The sequence below is a fragment of the Oncorhynchus gorbuscha genome, linkage group LG18 (assembly GCF_021184085.1).
Source record: "Oncorhynchus gorbuscha isolate QuinsamMale2020 ecotype Even-year linkage group LG18, OgorEven_v1.0, whole genome shotgun sequence".
Lineage (NCBI taxonomy): Eukaryota > Metazoa > Chordata > Actinopteri > Salmoniformes > Salmonidae > Oncorhynchus > Oncorhynchus gorbuscha.
In genome coordinates, this window is record NC_060190.1 from 27,179,720 (window position 1) to 27,205,454 (window position 25,735).

General features: G+C 45.3%; 1 protein-coding gene across 1 annotated transcript in view; it reads right to left on the reverse strand.

Moving 5' to 3' along the window:
* The window catches only part of LOC124003576 (copine-9-like), a 186,704-nt gene that overhangs the window by 135,654 nt on the left and 25,315 nt on the right, over window positions 1-25,735 (reverse strand). Inside the window, exons 3-4 of the mRNA XM_046311934.1 lie at window positions 16,864-16,910; window positions 27-130 (exon numbers count right to left, since the gene is read on the reverse strand). Of these exons, the coding sequence (XP_046167890.1) occupies window positions 27-130; window positions 16,864-16,910 (151 nt within the window). The remainder of the gene's footprint in view (window positions 1-26; window positions 131-16,863; window positions 16,911-25,735) is intronic.

A 25,735-nucleotide genomic window follows, 5' to 3' on the forward strand; every position in this document is an offset into this window, starting at 1 on the left:
AAGAGTGAAACGAGCTCTCCACTTACGCATCAAAGCGAAGATTCTGCTTCTCCTCGAAGAAGAAATCCAGGACAAACTTCCGCACAAAGTCCGGGTTCAGCGTGTTCTCGATCACTTCCGTTCGGCCAAACTGCTCCGGGATGTGCGATGGAGGGAGGGGGAGTGGGAGAGAAGAAGAGAGAAAGAAAGAAATGAGGCAATACTCTAAGAGGTCACATCATCATCGTTACTTGATGGCTTGAAAACATATTCAGAATGCCTAAATAATTGTGCCTGAGGCTGGTCTGGCTAGTAAAGCTGCTGCCTGCAGCACATATCCAACACCCTTAGCGTGGTTAAGATTCCACTCACCTGTCAAACCAGAATCATCATTGATTATCATAGTAATCAATCAGTGCTTTCTCAGCTTCTCCAGGCTTTATTGTGTTTTATCCTCTATGTTTTTTGTTGTTGTTGTCTCTGGCTGGAGCAACTTTTTATGTATCTTTGTGTTATATCAAATCACAAAGTTTGTTGCTGCACTACGAAACTAAATATTAAGTGAGCCGCTTTGCTGGAAAATGTGCATTCGCTGTCCCTATGTTCCATCATGCTCTCTGGCAGCAGAGAAGAGCTAATGATCTGTGTTCTGCCTGACAAACAGGTGGGAGGAGAGAAGCAAGAAGTGCTGTAGCATGTAGCTGGTATTGATGGAAACTTGGAAGATTGATGACCGGTGGCCAAAGACGCTGTACTCAAAAGTGTCATCCATAAAGGACAGATCGACAGATTTGAATTCATTTCATATGTCAGCAGCATGAAAGAGCAGCAAAATCAATAGATGTAGAAGACAACTCTTCCTGTCGCTTTGTTCTGTGTTTGTCTGTGTGTGCGTGGGTCGCTTTGTTCTGTGTTTGTGCGTGGGTCGAGCGTGGTGGATGACATGACAAGTAGTGAGGGATGGATTGGTGGTATGAGCGTCAGGAGGTGTCGAGGGGTCTGGGTAAGAAGGGTGGTGGCGGCGGCGGCGGCGGGGGAGGGAGAGGTGTAAGAGAGGGCGGCTTTTGACTTGCAGTTGTATCACTATTGTTTCATCCCTCACTGCTTATTAAGACAGTCGATACTCAGAAGGAGCATGGCCCTGTAGTATATCAACTGAGTATGCCAATCATTAAGAACACCTTCCTAATATTGAGTTGCATCCCTGCCCTTTTCCCTTAGAACAGGCTCAATTAATCGGTGCATGGACTCTACAAGGTGTTGAATGCGTACCACAGGGATGCTGGCCGATGTTGACTCCCACAGTCGTGTAAAGTTGACTGGATGTCCTTTGGGTGGTGTGCCATTCTTGATACACACGGTTGAGCATTAAGAACCCAGCAGCATTGCAGTTCTTGACACAAACCGGTGCGCCTGGTACCTACTATCATACCTTAATCAAAGGCACTTAAATATTTTGTCTTGCACATTCACCCTCTGATTGACACACATACACAATTCATGTCTCAATTGTCTCAAGGCTTAAAAATCCTTCTTAAACCTGTCTCATTCACTCCATCTACACTGATTGAAGAAGATTTAACAAGTGACATCAATAAGGGATCACAGCTTTCACCTGGATTCACCTGGTCAGTCTATGTCACGGAAAGAGCATGTTTTGTATACTCAGTGTATATACTGTGTGTGTGTGTGTGTGTGTGTGTGTGTGTGTGTGTGTGTGTGTGTGTGTGTGTGTGTGTGTGTGTGTGTGTGTGTGTGTGTGTGTGTGTGTGTGTGTGTGTGTGTGTGTGTGTGTGTGTGTGTGTGTGTGTGTGTGTGTGTGTGTGTGTGTGTGTGTGTGCGCGCGCTATAAATTAACAACTGCCTGGGTCCTTAAGTTTAAAGTTAAATGTCACATGCACAAGTACAATGAAATGCCTTTCTTGCTAACTCAAAATGTAAAACCCAACAATGCAATAAACAATAACAATGTCATACTAGAGAAAACACACAAGAAATAAGAAGTCATATGAAGGACGCAATAAGTAAGTGAGCATACTATATACAGGGTCAGTTCAAGTACCATATTTACAATATTTACAATGTGCAGGGATACTGGAGTGATGGAGGTAGATATGTATAGGGGTAAGGTGACTAAGCAACAGGATATAAAGATAAACAGAGTAGCAGCAGATTGTATGTGAGTGGGTGTGAGTGTATGTAGAGTCAGTATGAATGTACAGTATGTGCATATTCTGTGTGAGTGAGCAGATGATAGAGTGTGTGTGTGTGTGTGTGTGTGTGTGTGTGTGTGTGTGTGTGTGTGTGTGTGTGTGTGTGTGTGTGTGTGTGTGTGTGTGTGTGTGTGTGTGTGTGTGTGTGTGTGTGTGTGTGTGTGTGTGAGGCAAACTTAAAACATTGTCTAATGAAGCCAGTATCGGAGGTGGTTAGCTTGTTAATGTTATTGGCGAAGTCTCGAAATACAGTACATACCAATCAGCTCTAGCAAAGCCGTCCTGTAGCATAATATCTGATTCTGGTGTCCATTTCTCAACGGAACGAGTCACAGGTACTTCCTGTTTGAGTTTCTGCTTGTAAACAGGAAGCAGGAGTATGGATTCATGATCTGATTTGCCGAATGGCAGACGAGGGAGGGTCTTGTATGCTTGCTTGTGGATAGAAAAACAGTGGTCTAGGACTTTATCGGCCCCTGGTGGCATTGAAGATGTGTTGATGGAAGACGGACATCACCTGTCTTAGTGACGCGGACTAAAAATTTCCAGCAACCAGAAAAGCAGCCTCTGGATGTAGGTTTTCTTGCTTGTTAATACAGTTTGTTAAGTGCCAGCATGTTATTTTTCTTGTCCTGAGATGGAATGTATACAACAGTCACGACAACAGCTTAAAACTCCCTCGGGAGGTTGAAAGGTCGACATTTGACCATCAGGTATTCCAAGACTGGTGAACAGCGGGTCGACACTTCCACTGAGCTGGAGTTAGCGTACCAGTTGGTGTTGATCTAGAGGCAAGAGAGCGCGGGCGCAAATGGAGACAAGTTCCGAAGAGGAACTGTTATGTGGTCTGTCAAATAACCCATCATAATTCAAGACACTACCTCTCCATGTCGTTTAATACGTAAGCTATTTATTACCTACACCGTTTATGAAGTTGGTGATGTTTCATATCTCCAGTGACAGCTGAGACCCACAATGCATCACCTGCCCACTTTCAATTTGCTATGCTGCTTGTCACACAGTGAATAACATAAGACAACATTGTCCTAACATGTCTGATTGACAGTGGTGCACAGAGCTCCTTCTACATAATCACAGTACGAGCCACAGGGTACGACGACAACGAGAGAATAAGAAGAGCGCCTTCGAGGTAATCAGTGGAAAAGTTTCTCTCTTTATTCAGTCTCTCTTTATAATGAACCATCTTGACTGCAAGTGGAACAAAAGTGGAGCGAAGAGAGAGAGAGAGAGAGAGAGAGAGAGAGAGAGAGAGAGAGAAAAACGGAGAGAGAGAGAAAAACGGAGAGAGAGAGAGAGAGAGAGAGAGAGAGAGAGAGAGAGAGAGAGAGAGAGAGAAAACGAGAGAGAGAGAGAGAGAGAGAGAGAGAGAGAGAGAGAGAGAGAGAGAGAGAGAGAGAGAGAGAGAGAGAGAGAGAGAGGAGAGAGAGAGAAAACGGAGAGAGAGAAAAACGGAGAGGAGAGAGAGAGGAGAGAGAGAATAGAGAAAAACAGGGAGAGAGAGAGAGAGAGAAATAGAGAAAAACAGAGAGAGAGAGAGAGAGAGAGAAATAGAGAAAACAGAGAGAGAGAGAGAGAGAAATAGAGAAAAGAGAGAGAGAGAGAGAGAGAGAGAGAGAGAGAGAGAGAGAGAGAAAAACAGAGAGAGAGAGAGAGAACAGAGAGAGAGAGAGAGAGAGAGAGAGAGAGAGAGAGAGAGAGAGAGAGAGAGAAATAGAGAAAAACAGAGAGAGAGAGAGAGAGAGAGAAATAGAGAAAAACAGGGAGAGAGAGAAGCTCATGAGAACAGGATACCGCAGAGATCCAAAATGTATTCCAAAATGAGACGAGTGGCCGCCGAATGTCACTTATCATGCCGCTCACCGTGGGTCGTGAATTGAGAGCAATCATTGTTATTCTGAAAGAACTCGTTAGAAAGTAGGTTAGCATCATTAGCATCGCTGTGGCATCCCACAGTGTGTTTCTGAATGCAGTCAGGTGCTTTGGAGTCGGCCTAATGAAGCCTCTTTAGCGTCGAGGGAGACAAGAGAAAGATATAGAGAAGAGATGCTTCAAATGGGGAGTTTGAAGCACCCTGGTACAGCCTGCCAGAAGGACAAAAACACTCACACACACACTCACAATTCAACGAGGAATAAGCAGCTTTGAAGGCTTTGTCGTTCTGGTCCAAAAACTTGTTCCTGTGCGTTTTGGATTGTTCTTGACATTGTTTAACTGGCTTTGGATTGGGGTCAACTTGGCTTTGCAGAGCTGCTGGTGAAACTAATACTAATTATCTTGTTCCATATCGTTAGACATAGAAATTACATCTCTGCTGCTAACCTAATTGCATCAAAACAACCCCTGAGCCAACTTTCACAATTCCACACTACCTCCACACATCCCCTACTACCCATCTACACTTCTGTTTAAATCTGGCATCAAACAGAAGAAAAGATCCTGAAACGGGGATTATTTTGATTCGTGTTGCAAAATGTTTTAAATGTTGCCTGCTCACGAACAAAACCCAGGGTGGTGAGACCCATATTTCTTATGGGTAAGAGAGCAGTAGAGTAGCTATAGAGGTGGCCATAGTGGGCATCTTTCACACAGTGATTAAACTGCACCGGAGCATGGCCTGAGGTAAGGAGGGAAGCAGACTTGGAAATTGAGGCATATGGTGAAGTCTAGTCTCGGCTCCAACCTTTGTCCAGATGGATTTATTTATTAAAATAGTGTTGGAAAATAGATTGAGAGACAAACTGAGGAGCTCATCGTGCTTTTATGGGAAATTAAAGGGTGGAAAGAGAATAAACTTTTCAGCTGGCGTTTATCAAACGTTTATAATTCAGACATTGGTGGTTGGTGACTTAAAAAGTTGAGGAGGGCGATAAGCTTACATATAAGATTTAAGATGGTCATGCCATGGATCAAAGAGCTATTTGATTTAGAATTTTAGGCATACAGTTGAAGCCGAAAGTTTACATACACTTAGGTTGGAGTCATTAAAACTTGTTTTTCAACCTACCACAAACTTCTTGTTAAAAAACTATAGTTTTGGCTCGGATAGTTGGTTAGGATATCTACTTTGTGCATGACAAGAGTAATTTTCCCAACAATTGATTACGGACAGATCATTTCACTGTATCACAATTCCAGTGGGTCAGAAGTTTACATACTCTAAGTTGACTTTAAACAGCTTGGAAAATTCCAGAAAGTGATGTCATCGATTGACATTGACATTATCCTATCAATTGGAGGTGTACCTGTGGATTTATTTCAAGTTCTGTCTCCTAGAGATGAATGTACTTTGGTGCAAAAAGTGCAAATCAATCCCAGAACAACAGCAAAGGACCTTGTGAAGATGCTGGAGGAAACCGGTACAAAAGTATCTATATCCACAGTAAAATGAGTCCTATATCGACATAACCTGAAAGGCTGCTCTGCAAGGAAGAAGACACTGCTCCAAAATGGGCATAAAAAGAGCCAGACTACGGTTTGCAACTGCACTTGGGGATAAAGATCTTACTTTTTGTAGAAATTTCCTCTGGTCTGATGAAACAAAAATAGAACTGTTTGGTCATAATGACCATCATTATGTTTGGAGGAAAAAGGGAGAGGCTTGCAAGCCGAAGAACACCATCCCAACCGTGAGGCACGGGTGGCAGCATCATGTTGTGGGGGTGATTTACTGCACTTCACAAAATAGATGGCATCATGAGGTAGGAAAATGATGTGGATATATTGAAGCAACATTTCAAGACATCAGTCAGGAAGTTAAAGCTTGGTCGCAAATGGGTCTCCCAAATGGACAATAACCCCAAGCATACATCCAAAGTTGTGGCAAAATGGCTTAAGGCCAACAAAGTCAATGTATTGGAGTGGCCATCACAAAGCCCTGACCTCAATCCTATAGAAAATGTGTGGGCAGAACTGGAAAAGCGTGTGCGAGCAAGGGGGGGTATAATTGAGTTTATATAAACCTCTGACCCACTGGGAATGTGATGAAAGGAATAAAAGCTGAAATAAATCATTCTTTCTACTTTTATTCTGACATTTCACATTCTTAAAATAAAGTGGTGATCCTAACTGACCTAAGACAGGGACTTTTTACTTGGATTAAATGTCAGGAATTGTGGAAAAACTGAGTGTATGTAAACTTCCGACTTCAACTGTTTTACATTTGATGAAACATTGAATTTGGCCTTACTGCTGTTGGCCCATAGAAATGCATTGAATAACACATTGATACATGGCAAAACAGATAGTCAAAAAATAAATCAAAAGGAAGAATGGTCTGGTGTCTAAATGCATCTGAGAGATATAAGAAAGCATCAGGACCAACAACAGCAAAAAAAAGGTTACATGTGTAACCCTGGTCCCACAAAATCCTATTCATATTCATTTATTTTTACATCCCGAGGAGTGAGAGAAAGAGCACATCACAATACTCCTCGTTCACATATCCTATGCTTTAGTCCCTTAGGTTCCAATAGCTTCTCAAGGACCGCTTCCCAACTTATTTTTGGGTGATCAAAAATGTTTTGATTTACTCACCTCAAAAAAACAACACTTATCTTGAATGACTTTTGCCAATTCAATTCTATTTGTATGAGGCTTTTTCTCAATGTGACTGTCACAGAGCATTTCACCCACACATGCATGGTTAAGCCTTCCCTGTCTGTGTCTGGCTGACAAGAATTGTGATTTATTATGGAGTCCCTTGACAAGACGATAGGAGAGAATCCTAATAGGAACTGGATAGAACCTGTTCAGACCAGTTAAGCCCAGTTAGGCTCGGTTCCACCCTTTTAGGCCCTATTACTGTATGCCTTGATTATGCCCGAGTAATAGCCACGATCTCACTCGAAAAATGAAACTGTTCATTGAAGAGAGGGTCTTCCTTGTTGTTTCACCATTATCTGAATGCTTAAGATTCCTACAGTTGGGTGCATTAGCACACATGGATAAAACATGTACTGCTAAATATATAGATAGCTATACAGTATCTTCACCATGTGGGGCATATTTCAGTTTTCTTTTCTCAATTTATTGTTCGATGATTGCGAATGAACTTGCGAGAGAGTGTCACATTAACAATGTAACATTGCTGCAACACAGGCATTTTGAAAAGTAACTTTTGAATGCATTGTTATTGTATATTCAGCTAACAATGCTGAATAACCATTATTAATTGATACAGTTTGTGGTCGATTCCCTCCACCCACTAAGGTACTACAGGTAGACCACTTCTGTAATGAGAACCACATTATCAGAGCCATATACAGTGCATTCTGGAAGTATTCAGACCCCTTGACTTTTTCCACATTTTGTTAAGTTATAGCCTTATTCTAAAATGTATTAACAGACAATACCCCATATTGACAAAGCAAATTCTGTTTATTTTATTTTTTGCAAATGTATTAAAGGAAAAAAAAAGACATTGACATAAGCACTCAGACACTTTACTCAGTACTTTGTTGATGACCTTCTTGGGTATGACGCTAAAAGCTTTTCACACCTGTATTTGGGGAGTTTCCTCTGCAGACGCTCAGACGCTCTTCAGGTTGGATGGGGACTGCCACTGCACAGCTATTTTCAGGTCTCTCCAGAGATGTTTGATTGGGTTCAAGTTCAGGCTCTGGCTGGGCCACTCAAGGACATTGAGACTTGTCCCAAAGCCACTCCTGCGCTGTCTTGGCTGTATGCTTAGGGTCATTATCCCATTGGAAGGTGCACCTTCACCCCAGTCTGAGGTCCTGAGCACTCTGGAGCAGGTTTTCATCAAGGATCTCTCTGCATTTTGATCCGTTCATCTTTCCCGCAATCATGACTAGTCTCTCAGTGACCACCACTGAAAAACATCCCCACATGCTGCCACCACAATGCTTCACCATAGGGATGGTGCCAGTTTTCCTCCAGACGTAATGGCATTCAGGCCAAAGAGTTCAATCTTGGATTCGTCAGTGTCTTTTGGCAAACTCCAAGCGGGCTGTCATGTGCCTTTTACTGAGGAGTGGCTTCCATCTGGACACTCTAACATAAAGGCCTGATTGGTGGAGTGCTGCAGACATGGTTGTCCTTCTGAAAGTTTCTCCCATCTTCACAGAGGAACTCTGGAGCTCTGTCAGTGTGACCCTCGGGTTCTTGGTCACTTCCCTGACCAAGGCCCTTCTACCCCAATTGCTCAGTTTGGCCGGGCGGCCAGCTCTAGGAAGAGTCTTGGTGGTTCCAAACTTCTTCCATTTAAGAATGATGGAGGCCACTGTGTTCTTGGGGATGTTCAATGCTGCAGAAATATGTTGGTACCCTTCCACAGATCTGTGCCTCGACACAATCCTGATTCGGAGCTCAACAAACAATTCCTTCTACCTCATGGCTTGGTGTTTGCTCTCACTCAACGGCAAGAGAACAAATGAGCTGATCGTGGACTTCAGGGGGAGCACGCCCCTATCCACATCGACGGGACCACAGTGGAGAAGGTGGAATGCTTCAAGTTCCTCTGCATACACATCACTGACTATCTGAAATGATCCACCGACACAGACAGTGTGGCGAATAGCACCTCTTCAACCTCAGGAGGCTGAAGAAATTTGGCTTGGCCCCAAAACCCTTTACAGATGCACAATTTGAGAGCATAATTTCAGGCTGTATCACCGCCTGGTATGGCAACTGCACCGCCCACAACCGCAGGGCTCTCCAGAGGGTGGTGTGGTCTGTCTAACGCATCACTGGAGATAAACTACCTGCCCTCCAGGACACCTACAGCACCCGATGTCACAGGAAGGCCAAAAAGATTAAGTACATCAACCACCTGAGCCACAATGTGTTCACCCCACTATCATCCAGAAGGCGAGGTCAGCTGGGACCATCTGGGCCATCAGACTGTTAAATAGCCACCACTTCGCTTCCACCCGGTTACGCAACCCTGCACCTTAGAGGCTGCTGCCCTTTATACATAGACTTGGAATCATTGGCCACTTTAAGAATGGAACACTAGTCACTTTAATAATATTTAAATACTGCTTTACTCATCTCATATGTATATACTGTATTCTATTATACTGTATTTTAGTCAATGCCACTCCAACATTGCTCAATCTAATATTTATATATTTCATAATTCCAATCTTTTACTTTTCGATTTGTGTGTATTGTTGTGAATTGTTTTTGGATACCACTGCACTGCTAGGGAAAGGGGGATACAGAGTTAGTTGTACAACTGAATGCCTTCAACTGAAATGTGTCTTCTGCATTTAAAACCCAACCTCTGAATCAGAGATGTGCAGGGGGGCTGCCTTAATCGACATCCACATCCTTGGCGCCCGAGGAACAGTGGGTTAACTGCCTTGCTCAGGGGCAGAAAGACAGATTTTTACTTTGTCAGCTCAGGGATTTTCGATCCAGCAACCTTTCAGTTACTGGCCCAATGCTCTAACCACTAGGCTACCTGCTGCCCCTGTCAGATGCTACTGCACTTCTGGAGCTAGGAACACAAGCATTTCACTACACGCGCAATAACATCTGGTAAATAAGATATTTCTATTTTAGATTTGAATAAATTAGCAAACATATCTAAATACCGGTTTTCACTTTGTCATTATGGGTTATTGTGTGTAGATTGCTGAGGATTTTTAGTTTTTTAATCCATTTTATAATAAGGCTGTAATGTAACAAAATGTGGAAAAAGTCAAGGAGTAGGAATGGGTTTTATAAGTTGAATCGATGGCGTTCGTTTCAAAATACCATTGCAAAGAAATGATATATTTTTGTGAAATTCATAACTTTTTTAAACTGATGTGACGATTCATCTTATGAAAGCCAGCCCTACAGCATTGGGTCTTCAGTAAACATTCTCTTGAGATACTGTATGATACTTGTCAAATCTATCATTTCAAATAATTACTTTTCCTTCCAAGGGCAAAAAATATATAAATGCAACATGCAACAATTTCAAAGATTTTACTGAGTTAGTTCATAAAAGGAAATCAGTCAATTTAAATCAATTCATTAGGCCCTGGTCTATGGATACCACATGACTGGGAACACAGACGTGCATTTGATGGTCACAGATACCTTAAATAAAAGGTAGGGGCCTGGATTAGAAAACTAGTCAGTATTTGGTGTGACCACCATTTGCATCATGCAGAGCGACACATCTCCTTTACACAGGCTGTTGATTGTGGCCTGTGGCCTCTTCTCTTCAATGGCTGTATGAAGTTGCAGGATATTGGCGGGAACTAGAACACACTGGTGATCCAGAGCATCCCAAACATGCTCAATGAGTGACATGTCTGGTGAGTATGCAGGCCATGGAAGAACTGGGACATTTTCAGCTCCCAGGAATTGTGTACAGATCCTTGCAACATGGGGAGGAGTGCATTATCATGCTGAAACATGAGGTGATGATGAATGGCATGACAATGAGCCTCAGGATCTCGTCATGGTATCTCTGACCATTGAAATTGCCATCGATAAAATGCAGTTGTGTTCATTGTCCGTAACTTACGCCTGCCCATACCATAACCCTACCGCTCACCATGGGATACTCTTTTCACAACATTGACATCAGCAAACCTCTCGCCCACATGATGCCATACACGCTGTCTGCCATCTGCCAGGATTCATCCGTGAAGAGCATACTTCTCTAGCGTTCCAGTGGCCATCGGAAGTAAGCATTTTCCCACTGAAGTCGGTTACAACGCCGAGCTGCAGTCAGATCAAGACCCTGGTGAGGACAACGAGCACGCAGATGATCTACCCTGAGGCGGGTTCTGACAGTTTGTGGATAAATTATTCAGTTGTGCAAACCCACAGTTTCATCACCTGTGTGGGTGGCTGGTCTCTGGCAATCCCGCAGGTGAAGAAGCCAGATGTGGAGTTCCTGGGCGTGGTTACATGTGGTCTGCATTTGTGAGGCCAGCAGAACGTACTGCCAAATTCTCCAATACAGCGTTGGTAGAGAAATTTAACATTGGCACAGAAATTAACATTGGCACAGAAATTAACATTAATTTATCCGGCAACCGCTCTGGTGGACATTCCTGCAGTCAGCATGCCAACTGCACACTCCCTCAAAACTTGAGACATCTGTGGCATCCCTAGCAGAAGGTGCACCTGTGTAATCGCTCTTGCTGCTGGTGATTATCTGATCCACCTCTACGCAGATGACACCATTCTGTATACTTCTGGCCCTTCTGTGGAGACTGTGTTAACTAACCTCCAGACGAGCTTCAATGCAATGCAAGTAAAACTAAATGCATGCCCTTCAACCGATCGCTGCCCGCACCTGCCCGCCCGTCCAGCATCACTACACTGGACAGTTCTGACTTAGATTAGGTAGACAACTACAAATACTTAGGTGTCTGGCTAGACTGTAAATTCTCCTTCCAGACTCACATTAAGCATCTCCAATCCAAAATTAAATCTAGAATCAGCTTCCTGTTTCGCAACAAAGCATCCTTCACTCATGCTGCCAAACATACCCTCGTAAAACTGACCATCCTACCGATCCTCGACTTCGGCGATGTCATTTACAAAATAGCCTCCAACACTCTACTCAACAAATTGGATGCAATCTATCACAGTGCCACCCGTTTTGTCACCAAAGCCCCATATACTACCCACCACCACGACCTGTACGCTCTCATTGACTGGCCCTCGCTTCATACTCGTCGCCAAACCCACTGGCTCCAGGTCATCTACAAGTCTCTGCTAGGTAAAGCCCCCCCCGCCTTATCTCAGCTCACTGGTCACCATAGCAGCACCCACCCGTAGCATGCGCTCCAGCAGGTATATCTCACTGGTCACCCCCAAAGCCAATTCTTCCTTTGGCTGCCTTTCCTTCCAGTTCTCTGCTGCCAATGACTGGAACGAACTGCAAAAATCACCGAAGCTGGAGACTCATATCTCCCTCACTAACTTTAAGCACCAGCTGTCAGAGCAGCTCACAGATCACTGCACCTGTACATAGTCCATCCAACTACCTCTTCCCCATCCTGTATGTATTTATATGTCTTGCTCCTTTGCACCCCAGTATCTTTACTTGCACGTTCATCTTCTGCACATCTACCATTCCAGTGTTTCCGGTTCCGGTTGGAGCGAGTGGTCGCATCTGCACGTCGCTCCAACGGGTAGTATAACTTTTTCATTATATTTCATTATATTTCATTATATCACAACGGTTTGATTTGTCTTATCTTAGCAATTTCTTCTCAGCTAGCTACATAGCCGTCTTTGTATCAAAGATAATTGCGTAATTATCGTATTTCGCCGTCCTAACGTAGTCTTCACTAGCCAGCTAGCTAACGTCCACTGATTAGCTGCACTGAGAAACTATTACTATTACACTCAACTGAACGACTTGATTAGTTTAGTGTTAGCTACCTACATAGCTGTCTTTGCTGTCTTCGTATCATCGTATCCAAGATAATTGTGTTGTTTAGGTTTAGAGTGTGTAGTCTTAGAGTGATTATCTTAATTTACCGAGGTTAGCTAGCCAGCTATTTGTCGTCCTTAACGTAGGTGACTCTGCTAGCTAGCCAACTCTGCTAGCTAGCCAACAGCTAGCCAACGCTAGCCAACGTCTTCTGTATAGAACTCAACTACCCGGTCGCATTCACAGGTTGTATCACTTTTTCACTTCATTTCATTACAGTACAACGGTTTGATTTGTTTGATCGTAGCTAGCTACTTAGCTAGCTACATAGCCGTCTTTGTATCAAAGATAATTGGGTAGTCTAGAGCGATTTTCTAGGTTCGCTAGCCATCTATTGTCGTTCTTTTAACGCAACGTAACGTAAACAACACTGCTAGCTAGCCTGCTAGCCCCGAATAGCAACACTGCAGAAACTATTACACTCAACGGAACGACTTGATTAGTGTAGTGTCAACAACGCACCCACTGCCAGCTGGCCTACTTCAGCAGTACTGTATCATTTTAATCATTTTAGTCAATAAGATTCTTGCTACGTAGCTTAACTTTCTGAACATTCGAGACGTGTAGTCCACTTGTCATTCCAATCTCCTTTGCATTAGCGTAGCCTCTTCTGTAGCCTGTCAACTATGTGTCTGTTTATCCCTGTTCTCTCCTCTCTGCACAGACCATACAAACGCTCCACACCGTGTGGCCGCGGCCACCCTACTCTGGTGGTCCCAGCGCGCACGACCCACGTGGAGTTCCAGGTCTCCGGTAGCCTCTGGAACTGCCAATCTGCGGTCAACAAGGCAGAGTTCATCTCAGCCTATGCCTCCCTCCAGTCCCTCGACTTCTTGGCACTGACGGAAACATGGATCACCACAGACAACACTGCTACTCCTACTGCTCTCTCTTCGTCCGCCCACGTGTTCTCGCACACCCCGAGAGCGTCTGGTCAGCGGGGTGGTGGCACCGGGATCCTCATCTCTCCCAAGTGGTCATTCTCTCTTTCTCCCCTTACCCATCTGTCTATCGCCTCCTTTGAATTCCATGCTGTCACAGTTACTAGCCCTTTCAAGCTTAACATCCTTATCATTTATCGCCCTCCAGGTTCCCTCGGAGAGTTCATCAATGAGCTTGATGCCTTGATAAGCTCCTTTCCTGAGGACGGCTCACCTCTCACAGTTCTGGGCGACTTTAACCTCCCCACGTCTACCTTTGACTCTTTCCTCTCTGCCTCCTTCTTTCCACTCCTCTCCTCTTTTGACCTCACCCTCTCACCTTCCCCCCCTACTCACAAGGCAGGCAATACGCTCGACCTCATCTTCACTAGATGCTGTTCTTCCACTAACCTCACTGCAACTCCCCTCCAAGTCTCCGACCACTGCCTTGTATCCTTTTCCCTCTCGCTCTCATCCAACACCTCCCACACTGCCCCTACTCGGATGGTATCGCGCCGTCCCAACCTTCGCTCTCTCTCCCCCGCTACTCTCTCCTCTTCCATCCTATCATCTCTTCCCTCCGCTCAAACCTTCTCCCACCTATCTCCTGATTCTGCCTCCTCAACCCTCCTCTCCTCCCTCTCTGCATCCCTTGACTCTCTATGTCCCCTATCCTCCAGGCCGGCTCGGTCCTCCCCTCCCGCTCCGTGGCTAGATGACTCATTGCGAGCTCACAGAACAGGGCTCCGGGCAGCCGAGCGGAAATGGAGGAAAACTCGCCTCCCTGCGGACCTGGCATCCTTTCACTCCCTCCTCTCTACATTTTCCTCCTCTGTCTCTGCTGCTAAAGCCACTTTCTACCACGCTAAATTCCAAGCATCTGCCTCTAACCCTAGGAAGCTCTTTGCCACCTTCTCCTCCCTCCTGAATCCTCCGCCCCCTCCCCCTCCTCCCTCTCTGCAGATGACTTCGTCAACCATTTTGAAAAGAAGGTCGACGACATCCGATCCTCGTTTGCTAAGTCAAACGACACCGCTGGTTCTGCTCACACTGCCCTACCCTGTGCTCTGACCTCTTTCTCCCCTCTCTCTCCAGATGAAATCTCGCGTCTTGTGACGGCCGGCCGCCCAACAACCTGCCCGCTTGACCCTATCCCCTCCTCTCTTCTCCAGACCATTTCCGGAGACCTTCTCCCTTACCTCACCTCGCTCATCAACTCATCCCTGATCGTTGGCTACGTCCCTTCCGTCTTCAAGAGAGCGAGAGTTGCACCCCTTCTGAAAAAACCTACACTCAATCCCTCCGATGTCAACAATTACAGACCAGTATCCCTTCTTTCTTTTCTCTCCAAAACTCTTGAACGTGCCGTCCTTGGCCAGCTCTCCCGCTATCTCTCTCTGAATGACCTTCTTGATCCAAATCAGTCAGGTTTCAAGACTAGTCATTCAACTGAGACTGCTCTCCTCTGTATCACGGAGGCGCTCCGCACTGCTAAAGCTAACTCTCTCTCCTCTGCTCTCATCCTTCTAGATCTATCGGCTGCCTTCGATACTGTGAACCATCAGATCCTCCTCTCCACCCTCTCCGAGTTGGGCATCTCCGGCGCGGCCCACGCTTGGATTGCGTCCTACCTGACAGGTCGCTCCTACCAGGTGGCGTGGCGAGAATCTGTCTCCTCACCACGCGCTCTCACCACTGGTGTCCCCCAGGGCTCTGTTCTTGGCCCTCTCCTATTCTCGCTATACACCAAGTCACTTGGCTCTGTCATAACCTCACATGGTCTCTCTTATCATTGCTATGCAGACGACACACAATTAATCTTCTCCTTTCCCCCTTCTGATGACCAGGTGGCGAATCGCATCTCTGCATGTCTGGCAGACATATCAGTGTGGATGACGGATCACCACCTCAAGCTGAACCTCGGCAAGACGGAGCTGCTCTTCCTCCCGGGGAAGGACTGCCCGTTCCATGATCTCGCCATCACGGTCGACAACTCCATTGTGTCCTCCTCCCAGAGCGCCAAGAACCTTGGCGTGATCCTGGACAACACCCTGTCGTTCTCAACTAACATCAAGGCGGTGGCCCGTTCCTGTAGGTTCATGCTCTACAACATCCGCAGAGTACGACCCTGCCTCACACAGGAAGCGGCGCAGGTCCTAATCCAGGCACTTGTCATCTCCCGTCTGGATTACTGCAACTCGCTGTTGGCTGGGCTCCCTGCCTGTGCCATTAAACCCCTTCAACTCATCCAGAACGCCGCAGCCCGTCTGGTGTTCAACCTTCCCAAGTTCTCTCACGTCACCCCGCTCCTCCGTTCTCTCCACTGGCTTCCAGTTGAAGCTCGCATCCGCTACAAGACCATGGTGCTTGCCTACGGAGCTGTGAGGGGAACGGCACCTCAGTACCTCCAGGCTCTGATCAGGCCCTACACCCAAACAAGGGCACTGCGTTCATCCACCTCTGGCCTGCTCGCCTCCCTACCACTGAGGAAGTACAGCTCCCGCTCAGCCCAGTCAAAACTGTTCGCTGCCCTGGCCCCCCAATGGTGGAACAAACTCCCTCACGACGCCAGGACAGCGGAGTCAATCACCACCTTCCGGAGACACCTGAAACCCCACCTCTTTAAGGAATACCTAGGATAGGTTAAGTAATCCCTCTCACCCCACCCCCCTAAGTTTTAGATGCACTATTGTTAAGTGACTGTCCCACTGGATGTCATAAGGTGAATGCACCAATTTGTAAGTCGCTCTGGATAAGAGCGTCTGCTAAATGACTTAAATGTAAATGTAATGTAAATGTTTAATTGCTATATTGTAATTACTTCGCCACCATGGCCTATTTATTGCCTTACCTCCCTTATCCTACCTCATTTGCACATACTGTATATAGACTTTTTTTCTATTGTATTATTGACTGTACGTTTGTTTATTCCATGTGTAACTCTGTGTTGTTGTATGTGTCGAACTGCTCTGCTTTATCTTGGCCAGGATGCAGTTGCAAATGAGAACCTGTTCTCAACTAGCCTACTTGGTTAAATAAAGATGAAATGGGAAAAAAATGAAATGAGCATGCTGTTTAATCAGCTTCTTGATATGCCACACCTGTCAAGTGGATGGATTATCTTGGCAAAGGAGAAATGCTCACTAACAGGGATGTAAACAAATGAATGCACATTATTTGAGCGAAATAAGCTTTTTGTGCATATGGAACTTTTCTGGGATCTTTCTTTTCAGCTCATGAAACATGGGACCAACACTATGTTGATACAGTACAACATACTGTATAAGATCAATAATAAAATAGTCCTTTCACTCACCTCTCTCCACTCCTTTGTCCCGATGCCTTGAACGTACAACACTACAACTGTGGATGGAGAAAAAGAGAGGGAAAGAGAGCGAGTGGGAGGAAAATTAATACATATTATTAATAATGAATACCAAGTACCCAAAATGCTTCATTCAAATTCCTGCATTAGACACAGTATGGCTTTCATTTATTTGAATAAGAACAGATACAATTAAAATGTTGACGCATCAATTGCTTTACATTGCACACCATTGACACAGATGCATTGCACCATAATCTGGCAAGAATATTTCCAGAATTATATTATGCTCAGGTCCTTTGGGGAACTAAGAGAGGCCATGTTTTCTTGGCCATGCTTCAATAGCCACTGAAGGTCTGCGTAGCTTTCAGACACATTCACACTTAGGCTATTATTATCTACAGCCAGTGGTGGGAAAATGTACCCAATTGTCATACTTAAGTAAAAGTAAAAGACACCTTAATAGAAAATGACTCAAGTAAAAGTGAGTCACCCCCCAGTAAAAAACTATTTGATTAAAAGTCTAAAAGTATTTGGTTTTAAATAGACGTAGATGTAATAGCTCAATTATACTTAAGTATCAAAAGTAAAAGTGTTAATAATTTTAAATTCCTTATATTAAGAAAACCAGATGGCACAATTATCTTGCTTTTTTAAAATTATGGATAGCCAAGGGCACACTCAAGCACTCAGCCATAATTTACAAGCATTTATGTCTAGTTAGTCTGCCAGATCAGAGGCAGTAGGGATGACCGCAAATGTTTTTTTTTTATAAGTGCGTGAATTGGACCATGTTCCTGTCCTGCTAAACATTCAAAATGTAATGAGTACTTTTAGGTGTCAAGGAAAATGTATGAAGTAAAAAGTACATTATTTTAGAAACATTATTTTAGAAATAAAGTACAGATACCCACCAAAAATACTTAAGTAGTACTTTAAAGTATTGTTTCTTAAATATTTTACAGCACTTCACACAACATAGACTATACACGCATAGACTACTGTCAAAGTGTGACAAACAGATGGTCCTTATTCAATACAACTGTATTTATCTCCTCAGGGGCATTGCCCTTACAATGTGATTAGCATAACTCAGAAACTTTGAGACGACAAAATGTTTTACTGAACCCAGGTCTGATATGAAGATATCTTATCCAACACCGGACAGCTACTCTGAACAAATTCACAGATGGATTCCCAACCTCTCCTCCATCTTCAAGATTGGGAACCTTTACAGTGCACCTCCTAAGTGGCCCTTTATTGCTCCTTCCCCTCCTGTTCCTCTCTGTCCCCTTCTCCTCTGTTTTTTTCTCCTCCTCCTCCTATACGCTGTGCCACCCTGGCACAGCACGCCATCAAGCCACATCAAAGGGGAGCACAGCCAACACGTCGCATACAGAAACCAATCAGCATAATGCAACCACCGTGGGACCAACCAGCCGTGAAGACCCAGCCCTGCGCAGCGCATCCCATCCTCTCACATGCCTTCTTCAAAGGAGAAGAAAAAGGAGGAAATACAGGGTCAAACTAAATAAATAAATGCCGAGATGGACGAGAAAGGAGTAGAGGAAGGGGGGAGGAAAGAGGTTCAAGAAAGAGATTGGAGCCTTCAGGGAGTGTAACTGGCCAGTTGGGAGAGAGAGAGAGGGAGTGAGTGAGTGAGTGAGTGAGTGAGTGAGTGAGTGAGTGAGTGAGTGAGTGAGTGAGTGAGTGAGTGAGTGAGGGGAGGGAGGGGGAGGGAGGGAGGGAGGGAGGGAGGGAGGGAGGGAGGGAGGGAGGGAGGGAGGGAGGGAGGGAGGGAGGGAGGGAGGGAGGGAGGGAGGGAGGGACTGAAACATTTAAGGATTTAGATTGAGTGTGTTGTCCAATAAGGGTGGGTGGGCATCTGATGGGTTGTCTTTTCAGGAGTTCTGTCACCTGGTCAGTACAACCATCCCGACCTCCCCAGGGCCCCAAGGATAAACACTTCTAAGGAAAGGAGGGAACTGTCAAAACCCCAAGAATAGCACTTCTGAGGGAACAGTCAACCATCAATCACTTCAAATCATTAGCCCATTTGGTAGAGTATGGCACTTGCAATTCCAGCATTGTGGGTTTGATTCCAGCAGGGACCACCCATACAACAATTGTATATATCACCAACTGTAAGTTGCATTGGATAAAAGCGTTAGCTAACGGCATATATTATTATTTATTTTAAGATGTTCCCTAACTACTCCTAAGGAGATGACGGCATTAACAACCCTTTTGATGGAGCGATGAGGGGTGAAAAAACAGGCCAAACAAAGATAGTATGGTTTGAGCTCTTAAAGACAATTCCAAGAGGAATGCAAGCTCTTTTTTCCTCAATGGAAAATACAGCAGCTAATAGAACTCACGGGTAGTTTGAAAGAAGAGATGAAGCGTGACGGCGGTAGGCTATAGCAGTTATTTATTCAAACCCATAATCACTGAATGAAAACACAGGTCTGCCTCAGCATTGCAGAACTTGATCTCACAAGAAAAAGGTTGCACACTGTATAGTATTACACTGAGCTTCAACATGCCAAAAACATAGGGCCAATCCAAGTCAGCTCATGTTAAAAGAGCACATGGCTGCCACTACACTTTTCTTTCTCAGCATCTCACAGTGCTATACGATAGCCATCGACCCCACTCTGGCTTCAATTGAACTCTGGTTCAATGGTCTCACTTGACTGAACGGACCAAAGTGGACATGAAAGGCCAGGCGACCCCAGGACCACTGAGCTTCCACCTTTACGGTGTCCCACCTTGGGTTTGAAGTCCAGGACCCCTCCGTATCCAATCATTATATCCGCTCTCCTACACACATGTGCACGCACAAACACGCACACCGTCTTTTATAAAGAGAAGGAGTTCAAGTCACTAAATCCATCTGACCAGCAGGACTCTCCCCCCGGAAGAGCAGGGGGCGGGAGAGCATCATCAATAAACAATGTGTGTGTGTGTGTGTGTGTGTGTGTGTGTGTGTGTGTGTGTGTGTGTGTGTGTGTGTGTGTGTGTGTGTGTGTGTGTGTGTGTGTGTGTGTGTGTGTGTGTGTGTGTGTGTGTGTGTGTGTGTGTGTGTGAGACAGTCAGCCTGCATTATGGGCGGACCTTAAGGGGCCTGGCCCGCCCTCCTGTACGTCCTTGCCTGTCCAAATAAAATATGTAAATATTGATAATTTATTTGACCGAGATTTGCGCTTACAGAAAGATCCATCAATCTCAGATAAAGCATCCGATAGCAAAACAGTGCCCCTCTGTCTCGGTATGTGTAGCCCATGTAACTGATGCTGTCTGGCCAAAAAGAGTATGGCATGTCGTACTCTTTTTGGCCGGACAGAATCAGATACATGGGCTACATATAGTAATTGGAATTATTTTTGACAAATGTGTGACGGTAACCTACTTTTTGAAAAGGGGGCGCATCCAACAGGCTATAAGCTAAGCTTCCCCTAAAGTACATTGAAATACACTTTCCAAAATTATACATGCACTCATCTGTACAGTAATTATATATGAACTCCACAATACATGCACTCAGCTCTCCAGAATGCTCTCTGCTGTCTCCCGCCAATTCTTGTGCATTCATTGTTTAATTGTGTGAATGTTTTTCCCTTTGATTGTTACTAGCATTAACTGAAGTCAAGACAGATAGAAAGGGAGTCAGACAGGCGGAGTTGAGAGAGAAACGCGATTGAAAGTACGTGAATTTTCATCAGGAAAATTATATTTTCTTCTATTTTTATTTGTTGGCTTTATGTATTTTTCCTTAGTTAACAATGGACAATGGGCTACTGCTGCATTTGTCTAGTGCTGCATTTTGCCTGCATTTGCCTACAGTGGGGCAAAAAAGTATTTAGTCAGCCACCAATTGTGCAAGTTCTTCCACTTAAAAAGATTAGAGAGGCCTGTAATTTTCATCATAGGTACACTTCAACTATGACAGACAAAATGAGAAGAAAAAAATCCAGAAAATCACATTGTATAATGAATGTTTAATGTTTAATGAATTTATTTGCAAATTATGATGGAAAATAAGTATTTGGTCAATAACAAAAGTTGATCTTAATACTTTGTTATATACCCTTTGTTGGCAATGACAGAGGTCAAACGTTTTCTGTAAGTCTTCACAAGGTTTTCACACACTGTTGCCGGTATTTTGGCCCATTCCTCCATGCAGATCTCCTCTAGAGCAGTGATGTTTTGGGGCTGTTGCTGGGCAATACGGACCTTCAACTCCCTCCAAAGATTTTCTATGGGGTTGAGAGCTGGGGACTGGCTAGGCCACTCCAGGACCTTGAAATGCTTCTTACGAAGCCACTCATTCGTTACACGTGTGGTGTGTTTGGGATCATTGTCATGCTGAAAGACCCAGCCACGTTTCATCTTCAATGCCCTTGCTGATGGAAGGAGGTTTTCACTCAAAATCTCATGATACATGGCCCCATTCATTCTTTCATTTACACGGTCTTCCTGGTCCCTTTGCAGAAAAACATCCCCTAAGCATTATGTTTCCACCCCCATGCTTCACAGTAGGTATGTTGTTCTTTGGATGCAACTCAGCATTCTTTGTCCTCCAAACATGACGAGTTGAGTTTTTACCAAAAAGTTATATTTTGGTTTCATCTGACCATATGATATTCTCCCAATCTTCTTCTGGATCATCCAAATGCTCTCTAGCAAACTTCAGATGGACCTGGACATGTAATGGCTTAAGCAGGGGGACACGTCTGGCACCACAGGATTTGAGTCCCTGGCAGCGTAGTGTGTTACTGATGGTAGGCTTTGTTACTTTGGTCCCATCTCTCTGCAGGTCATTCACTAGGTCCCCCCGTGTGGTTCTGGGATTGAACAAAGTCACACTCTTGCAATTTGTACTGCTACAGTGGTAAATGTCATGTTTTGTCATATATTGTCTTGTCATTATGCTTTCCCTTCTGTTCGTTTCCCCCTGCTGGTCTTATTAGGTTCGTTCCCTTTTTCTATCCCTCTCTCTCCCCCTCCCTCTCTCTCCTCTCTCTATCGTTCCGTTCCTGCTCCCAGCTGTTCCTCATTCTCCTAACTCACTCATTTAGTCTTTTTACACCTGTTCCCTATTTTGTCTTCTGATTAGAGTCCCTATTTCTTCCCTTGTTTTCCGTTCCTGTCCTGTCGGATCCTTGTCTATTGTTCACCGTGCTGTGTTTGTGTATCGCCCTGTCGTGTCGTGTTTCCCTCAGATGCTGCGTGGTGAGCAGGTGTCTGAGTCTGCTACGTTCAAGTGCCTTCCCGAGGCAACCTGCAGTTCAAGATCAAGTCTCCAGTCGGTTCTCGTCATTACGAGTGGAAATTGTTTTATTTGATTGTATTTTTACTTTACTGGATTAAAGACTCTGTTTTCGCCAAGTCGCTTTTGGGTCCTCATTCACCTGCATAACAGAAGGATCCGACCAAGAAGGGACCCAGCGACTATGGATTCTCTCTACTCTACTCTCGAGTTCCAGGGAGCGATGCTCGGCAGACACGAGCAGGAATTGTCTGCTGCTCGACATGCCGTTGAGACCCTGGCCGCTCAGGTCTCCGACCTCTCAGGACAGTATCAGAGTCTTCGTCTCGTGCCACCAGCTACTTCCGGGTCTTCCGAGCCTCCGGAACCTAGGGTTAATAACCCACCATGTTATTCTGGGCAGCCCACTGAGTGCCGCTCCTTTCTCACCCAGTGTGATATAGTTTTCTCTCTCCAACCCAACACATACTCAAGAGAGAGAGCTCGGATTGCCTACGTCATATCACTCCTTACTGGTCGGGCTCGGCAGTGGGGCACAGCTATCTGGGAGGCAAGCGCTGAGTGTACTAACAATTATCTGAACTTTAAAGAGGAGATGATAAGAGTTTTTGATCGTTCAGTTTTTGGGAAAGAAGCTTCCTGGTCCCTGTCTTCCCTATGTCAAGGTAATCGATCCATAACGGATTACTCTATAGAGTTTCGCACTCTTGCTGCCTCCAGTAACTGGAACGAGCAGGCGTTGCTCGCTCGTTTTCTGGAGGGACTCCACGCTAAGGTTAAGGATGAGATTCTCTCTCGGGAGGTTCCATCCAGCGTGGATTCTTTGATTGAACTCGCTATTCGCATTGAACGACGGGTAGATCTTCGTCACCGAGCTCATAGAAGAGAGCTCGCGTTAACTGTGTCTCCCTCTCTCCGACACTACCGTCTTTCCCCACTGACTCAGGTGTTGAGCCCATGCAGCTGGGGGTATTCGCATCTCGACTAAGGAGAGGGAACGGAGAATCACCAACCGCCTCTGTCTCTATTGCGGTTCCGCTGGTCATTTTGTCATTTCATGTCCAGTTAAAGGCCAGAGCTCATCAGTAAGCGGAGGGCGACTGATAAGCGCTACTAGACGGTCCTCTCCGTCAAGTACATGTACTACTTTACCGGTCCATCTACGCTGGACCGGATCGGCAGCTTCCTGCAGTGCATTAATAGACTCTGGGGCAGAGGGCTGTTTTATGGACGAAGCCTGGGCTCGGGAACATGACATTCCTCTCAGACAGTTAGGGGAGCCCACGGTCATGTTTGCCTTGGATGGTAGTCCTCTCCCCAGTATATTATATGAAACACTACCTTTAACCCTCACTGTATCTGGTAACCATAGTGAGACCATTTCTTTTTTGATTTTTTGTTCACCTTTTACACCTGTTGTTTTGGGTCATCCCTGGCTAGTGTGTCATAATCCTTCTTTTGATTGGTCTAGTAATTCTATCCTTTCCTGGAACGTTTCTTGTCATGTGAAGTGTTTAATGTCTGCTATTTCTCCTGTTTGTTCTGTCCCCTCTTCTCAGGAGGAACCTGGTGATTTGACAGGAGTGCCGGAGGAGTATCATGGTCTGCGCACGGTCTTCAGTCGATCCAGAACCAACTCCCTTCCTCCTCACCGGTCGTATGATTGTTGTCCTGTTCTCTTCAAGAAGCGTTTTGCATCCGCTCCTATCCTTGTTGCACCTGACGTCACTAAACCGTTTATTGTTGAGGTTGACGCGTCGGGGGTGGGCGTGGGAGCCATTCTGTCCCAGCGCTCCGATACTGACGATGGGGTCCACCCTTGTGCGTATTTTTCTCATCGCCTGTCACCGTCGTAACGTAACTATGATGTGGCTAACCGCGAACTGCTCGCCATCCGTTTAGCCCTAGGCAAATGGCGACAGTGGTTGGAGAAGGCGACCGTTCCTTTTGTCGTTTGGACTGACCAAGAGAACCTTGAGTACATCCGTTATGCCAAACGACTGAATGCGCGTCATGCTCGTTGGGCGTTGTTTTTCGCTCGTTTCGAGTTCGTTATTTCTTATTGCCCGGGTACTAAGAACACCAAGCCTCATGCTTTATCCCGTCTCTTTAGTTCTTCTGTGGCTTCTACCGATCCCGAGGGGATCCTTCCTGTTGGGCGTGTTGTCGGGTTGACTGTCTGGGGAATTGAGAGACAGGTTAAGCAAGCACTCACGCACACTGCGTCGCCGCGCGCTTGTCCTAGTAACCTTCTTTTCGTTCCTGTTTCTACTCGTCTGGCTGTTCTTCAGTGGGCTCACTCTGCCAAGTTAGCTGGCCATCCCGGCGTTCGGGGTACGCTTGCTTCTATTCGCCAGCGGTTTTGGTGGCCTACTCAGGAGCGTGACACGCGCCGTTTCGTGGCTGCGTGTTCAGACTGCGCGCAGAAGTCTGGTAATTTTTTTTCTGCTTCTGCTCCTGGTCTTGCTGGGTCTCAGTCTGTTCCCTGCCATCGCATCTCTCCTGTTCTTGTTCCTGCCCTTGCTGTGTCTCAGTCTGTCCCTAGTTGTTACTCTCCTGGCCTGTTTGGTTCTGTTTGCTCTTAAGCTTTCAGTTCTCTACCCGTGTCTCATTTTTTTTTAGAGTAGTACCCTAGTTTCCCTTTTTATCGTTTTCCGTTACGGTCCTGAGGAGAGGAGTTGGGTTCTTTCTCGGGATGTGCTGGACCGTTTGTGATCTATGATTTCCTCCGTTGCCGCCAGTGTTCCTCCTCGAGAGCGCCAGGAGGCGCTCGGTGAGTGGGGGGGTACTGTCATGTTTTGTCATATATTGTCTTGTCATTATGCTTTCCCTTCTGTTCGTTTCCCCCTGCTGGTCTTATTAGGTTCGTTTCCTTTTTCTATCCCTCTCTCTCCCCCTCCCTCTCTCTCCTCTCTCTATCGTTCCGTTCCTGCTCCCAGCTGTTCCTCATTCTCCTAACTCACTCATTTAGTCTTTTTACACCTGTTCCCTATTTTGTCTTCTGATTAGAGTCCCTATTTCTTCCCTTGTTTTCCGTTCCTGTCCTGTCGGATCCTTGTCTATTGTTCACCGTGCTGTGTTTGTGTATCGCCCTGTCGTGTCGTGTTTCCCTCAGATGCTGCGTGGTGAGCAGGTGTCTGAGTCTGCTACGTTCAAGTGCCTTCCCGAGGCAACCTGCAGTTCAAGATCAAGTCTCCAGTCGGTTCTCGTCATTACGAGTGGAAATTGTTTTATTTGATTGTATTTTTACTTTACTGGATTAAAGACTCTGTTTTCGCCAAGTCGCTTTTGGGTCCTCATTCACCTGCATAACAGGTAAATATTAAAATAAAAGTTTATTCCAAATTAAACAAACACCCCCACATCTGTGTCATGGTTTTAAAAGAAAACATCTTTATATGTCTGCACTTGTCATCCCGGGACTGCACCTTAGAGGCTGCTGCCCTATATACATAGACTTGGAATCACTGGCCACTTTAATAATGGAACACTAGTCACTTTAATAATGTTTAAATAAAGTTTACAAACTGTTTTAATCATCTCCTATGTATATTCTATATTCTATTCTACTGTATCTTAGTCAATGCCACT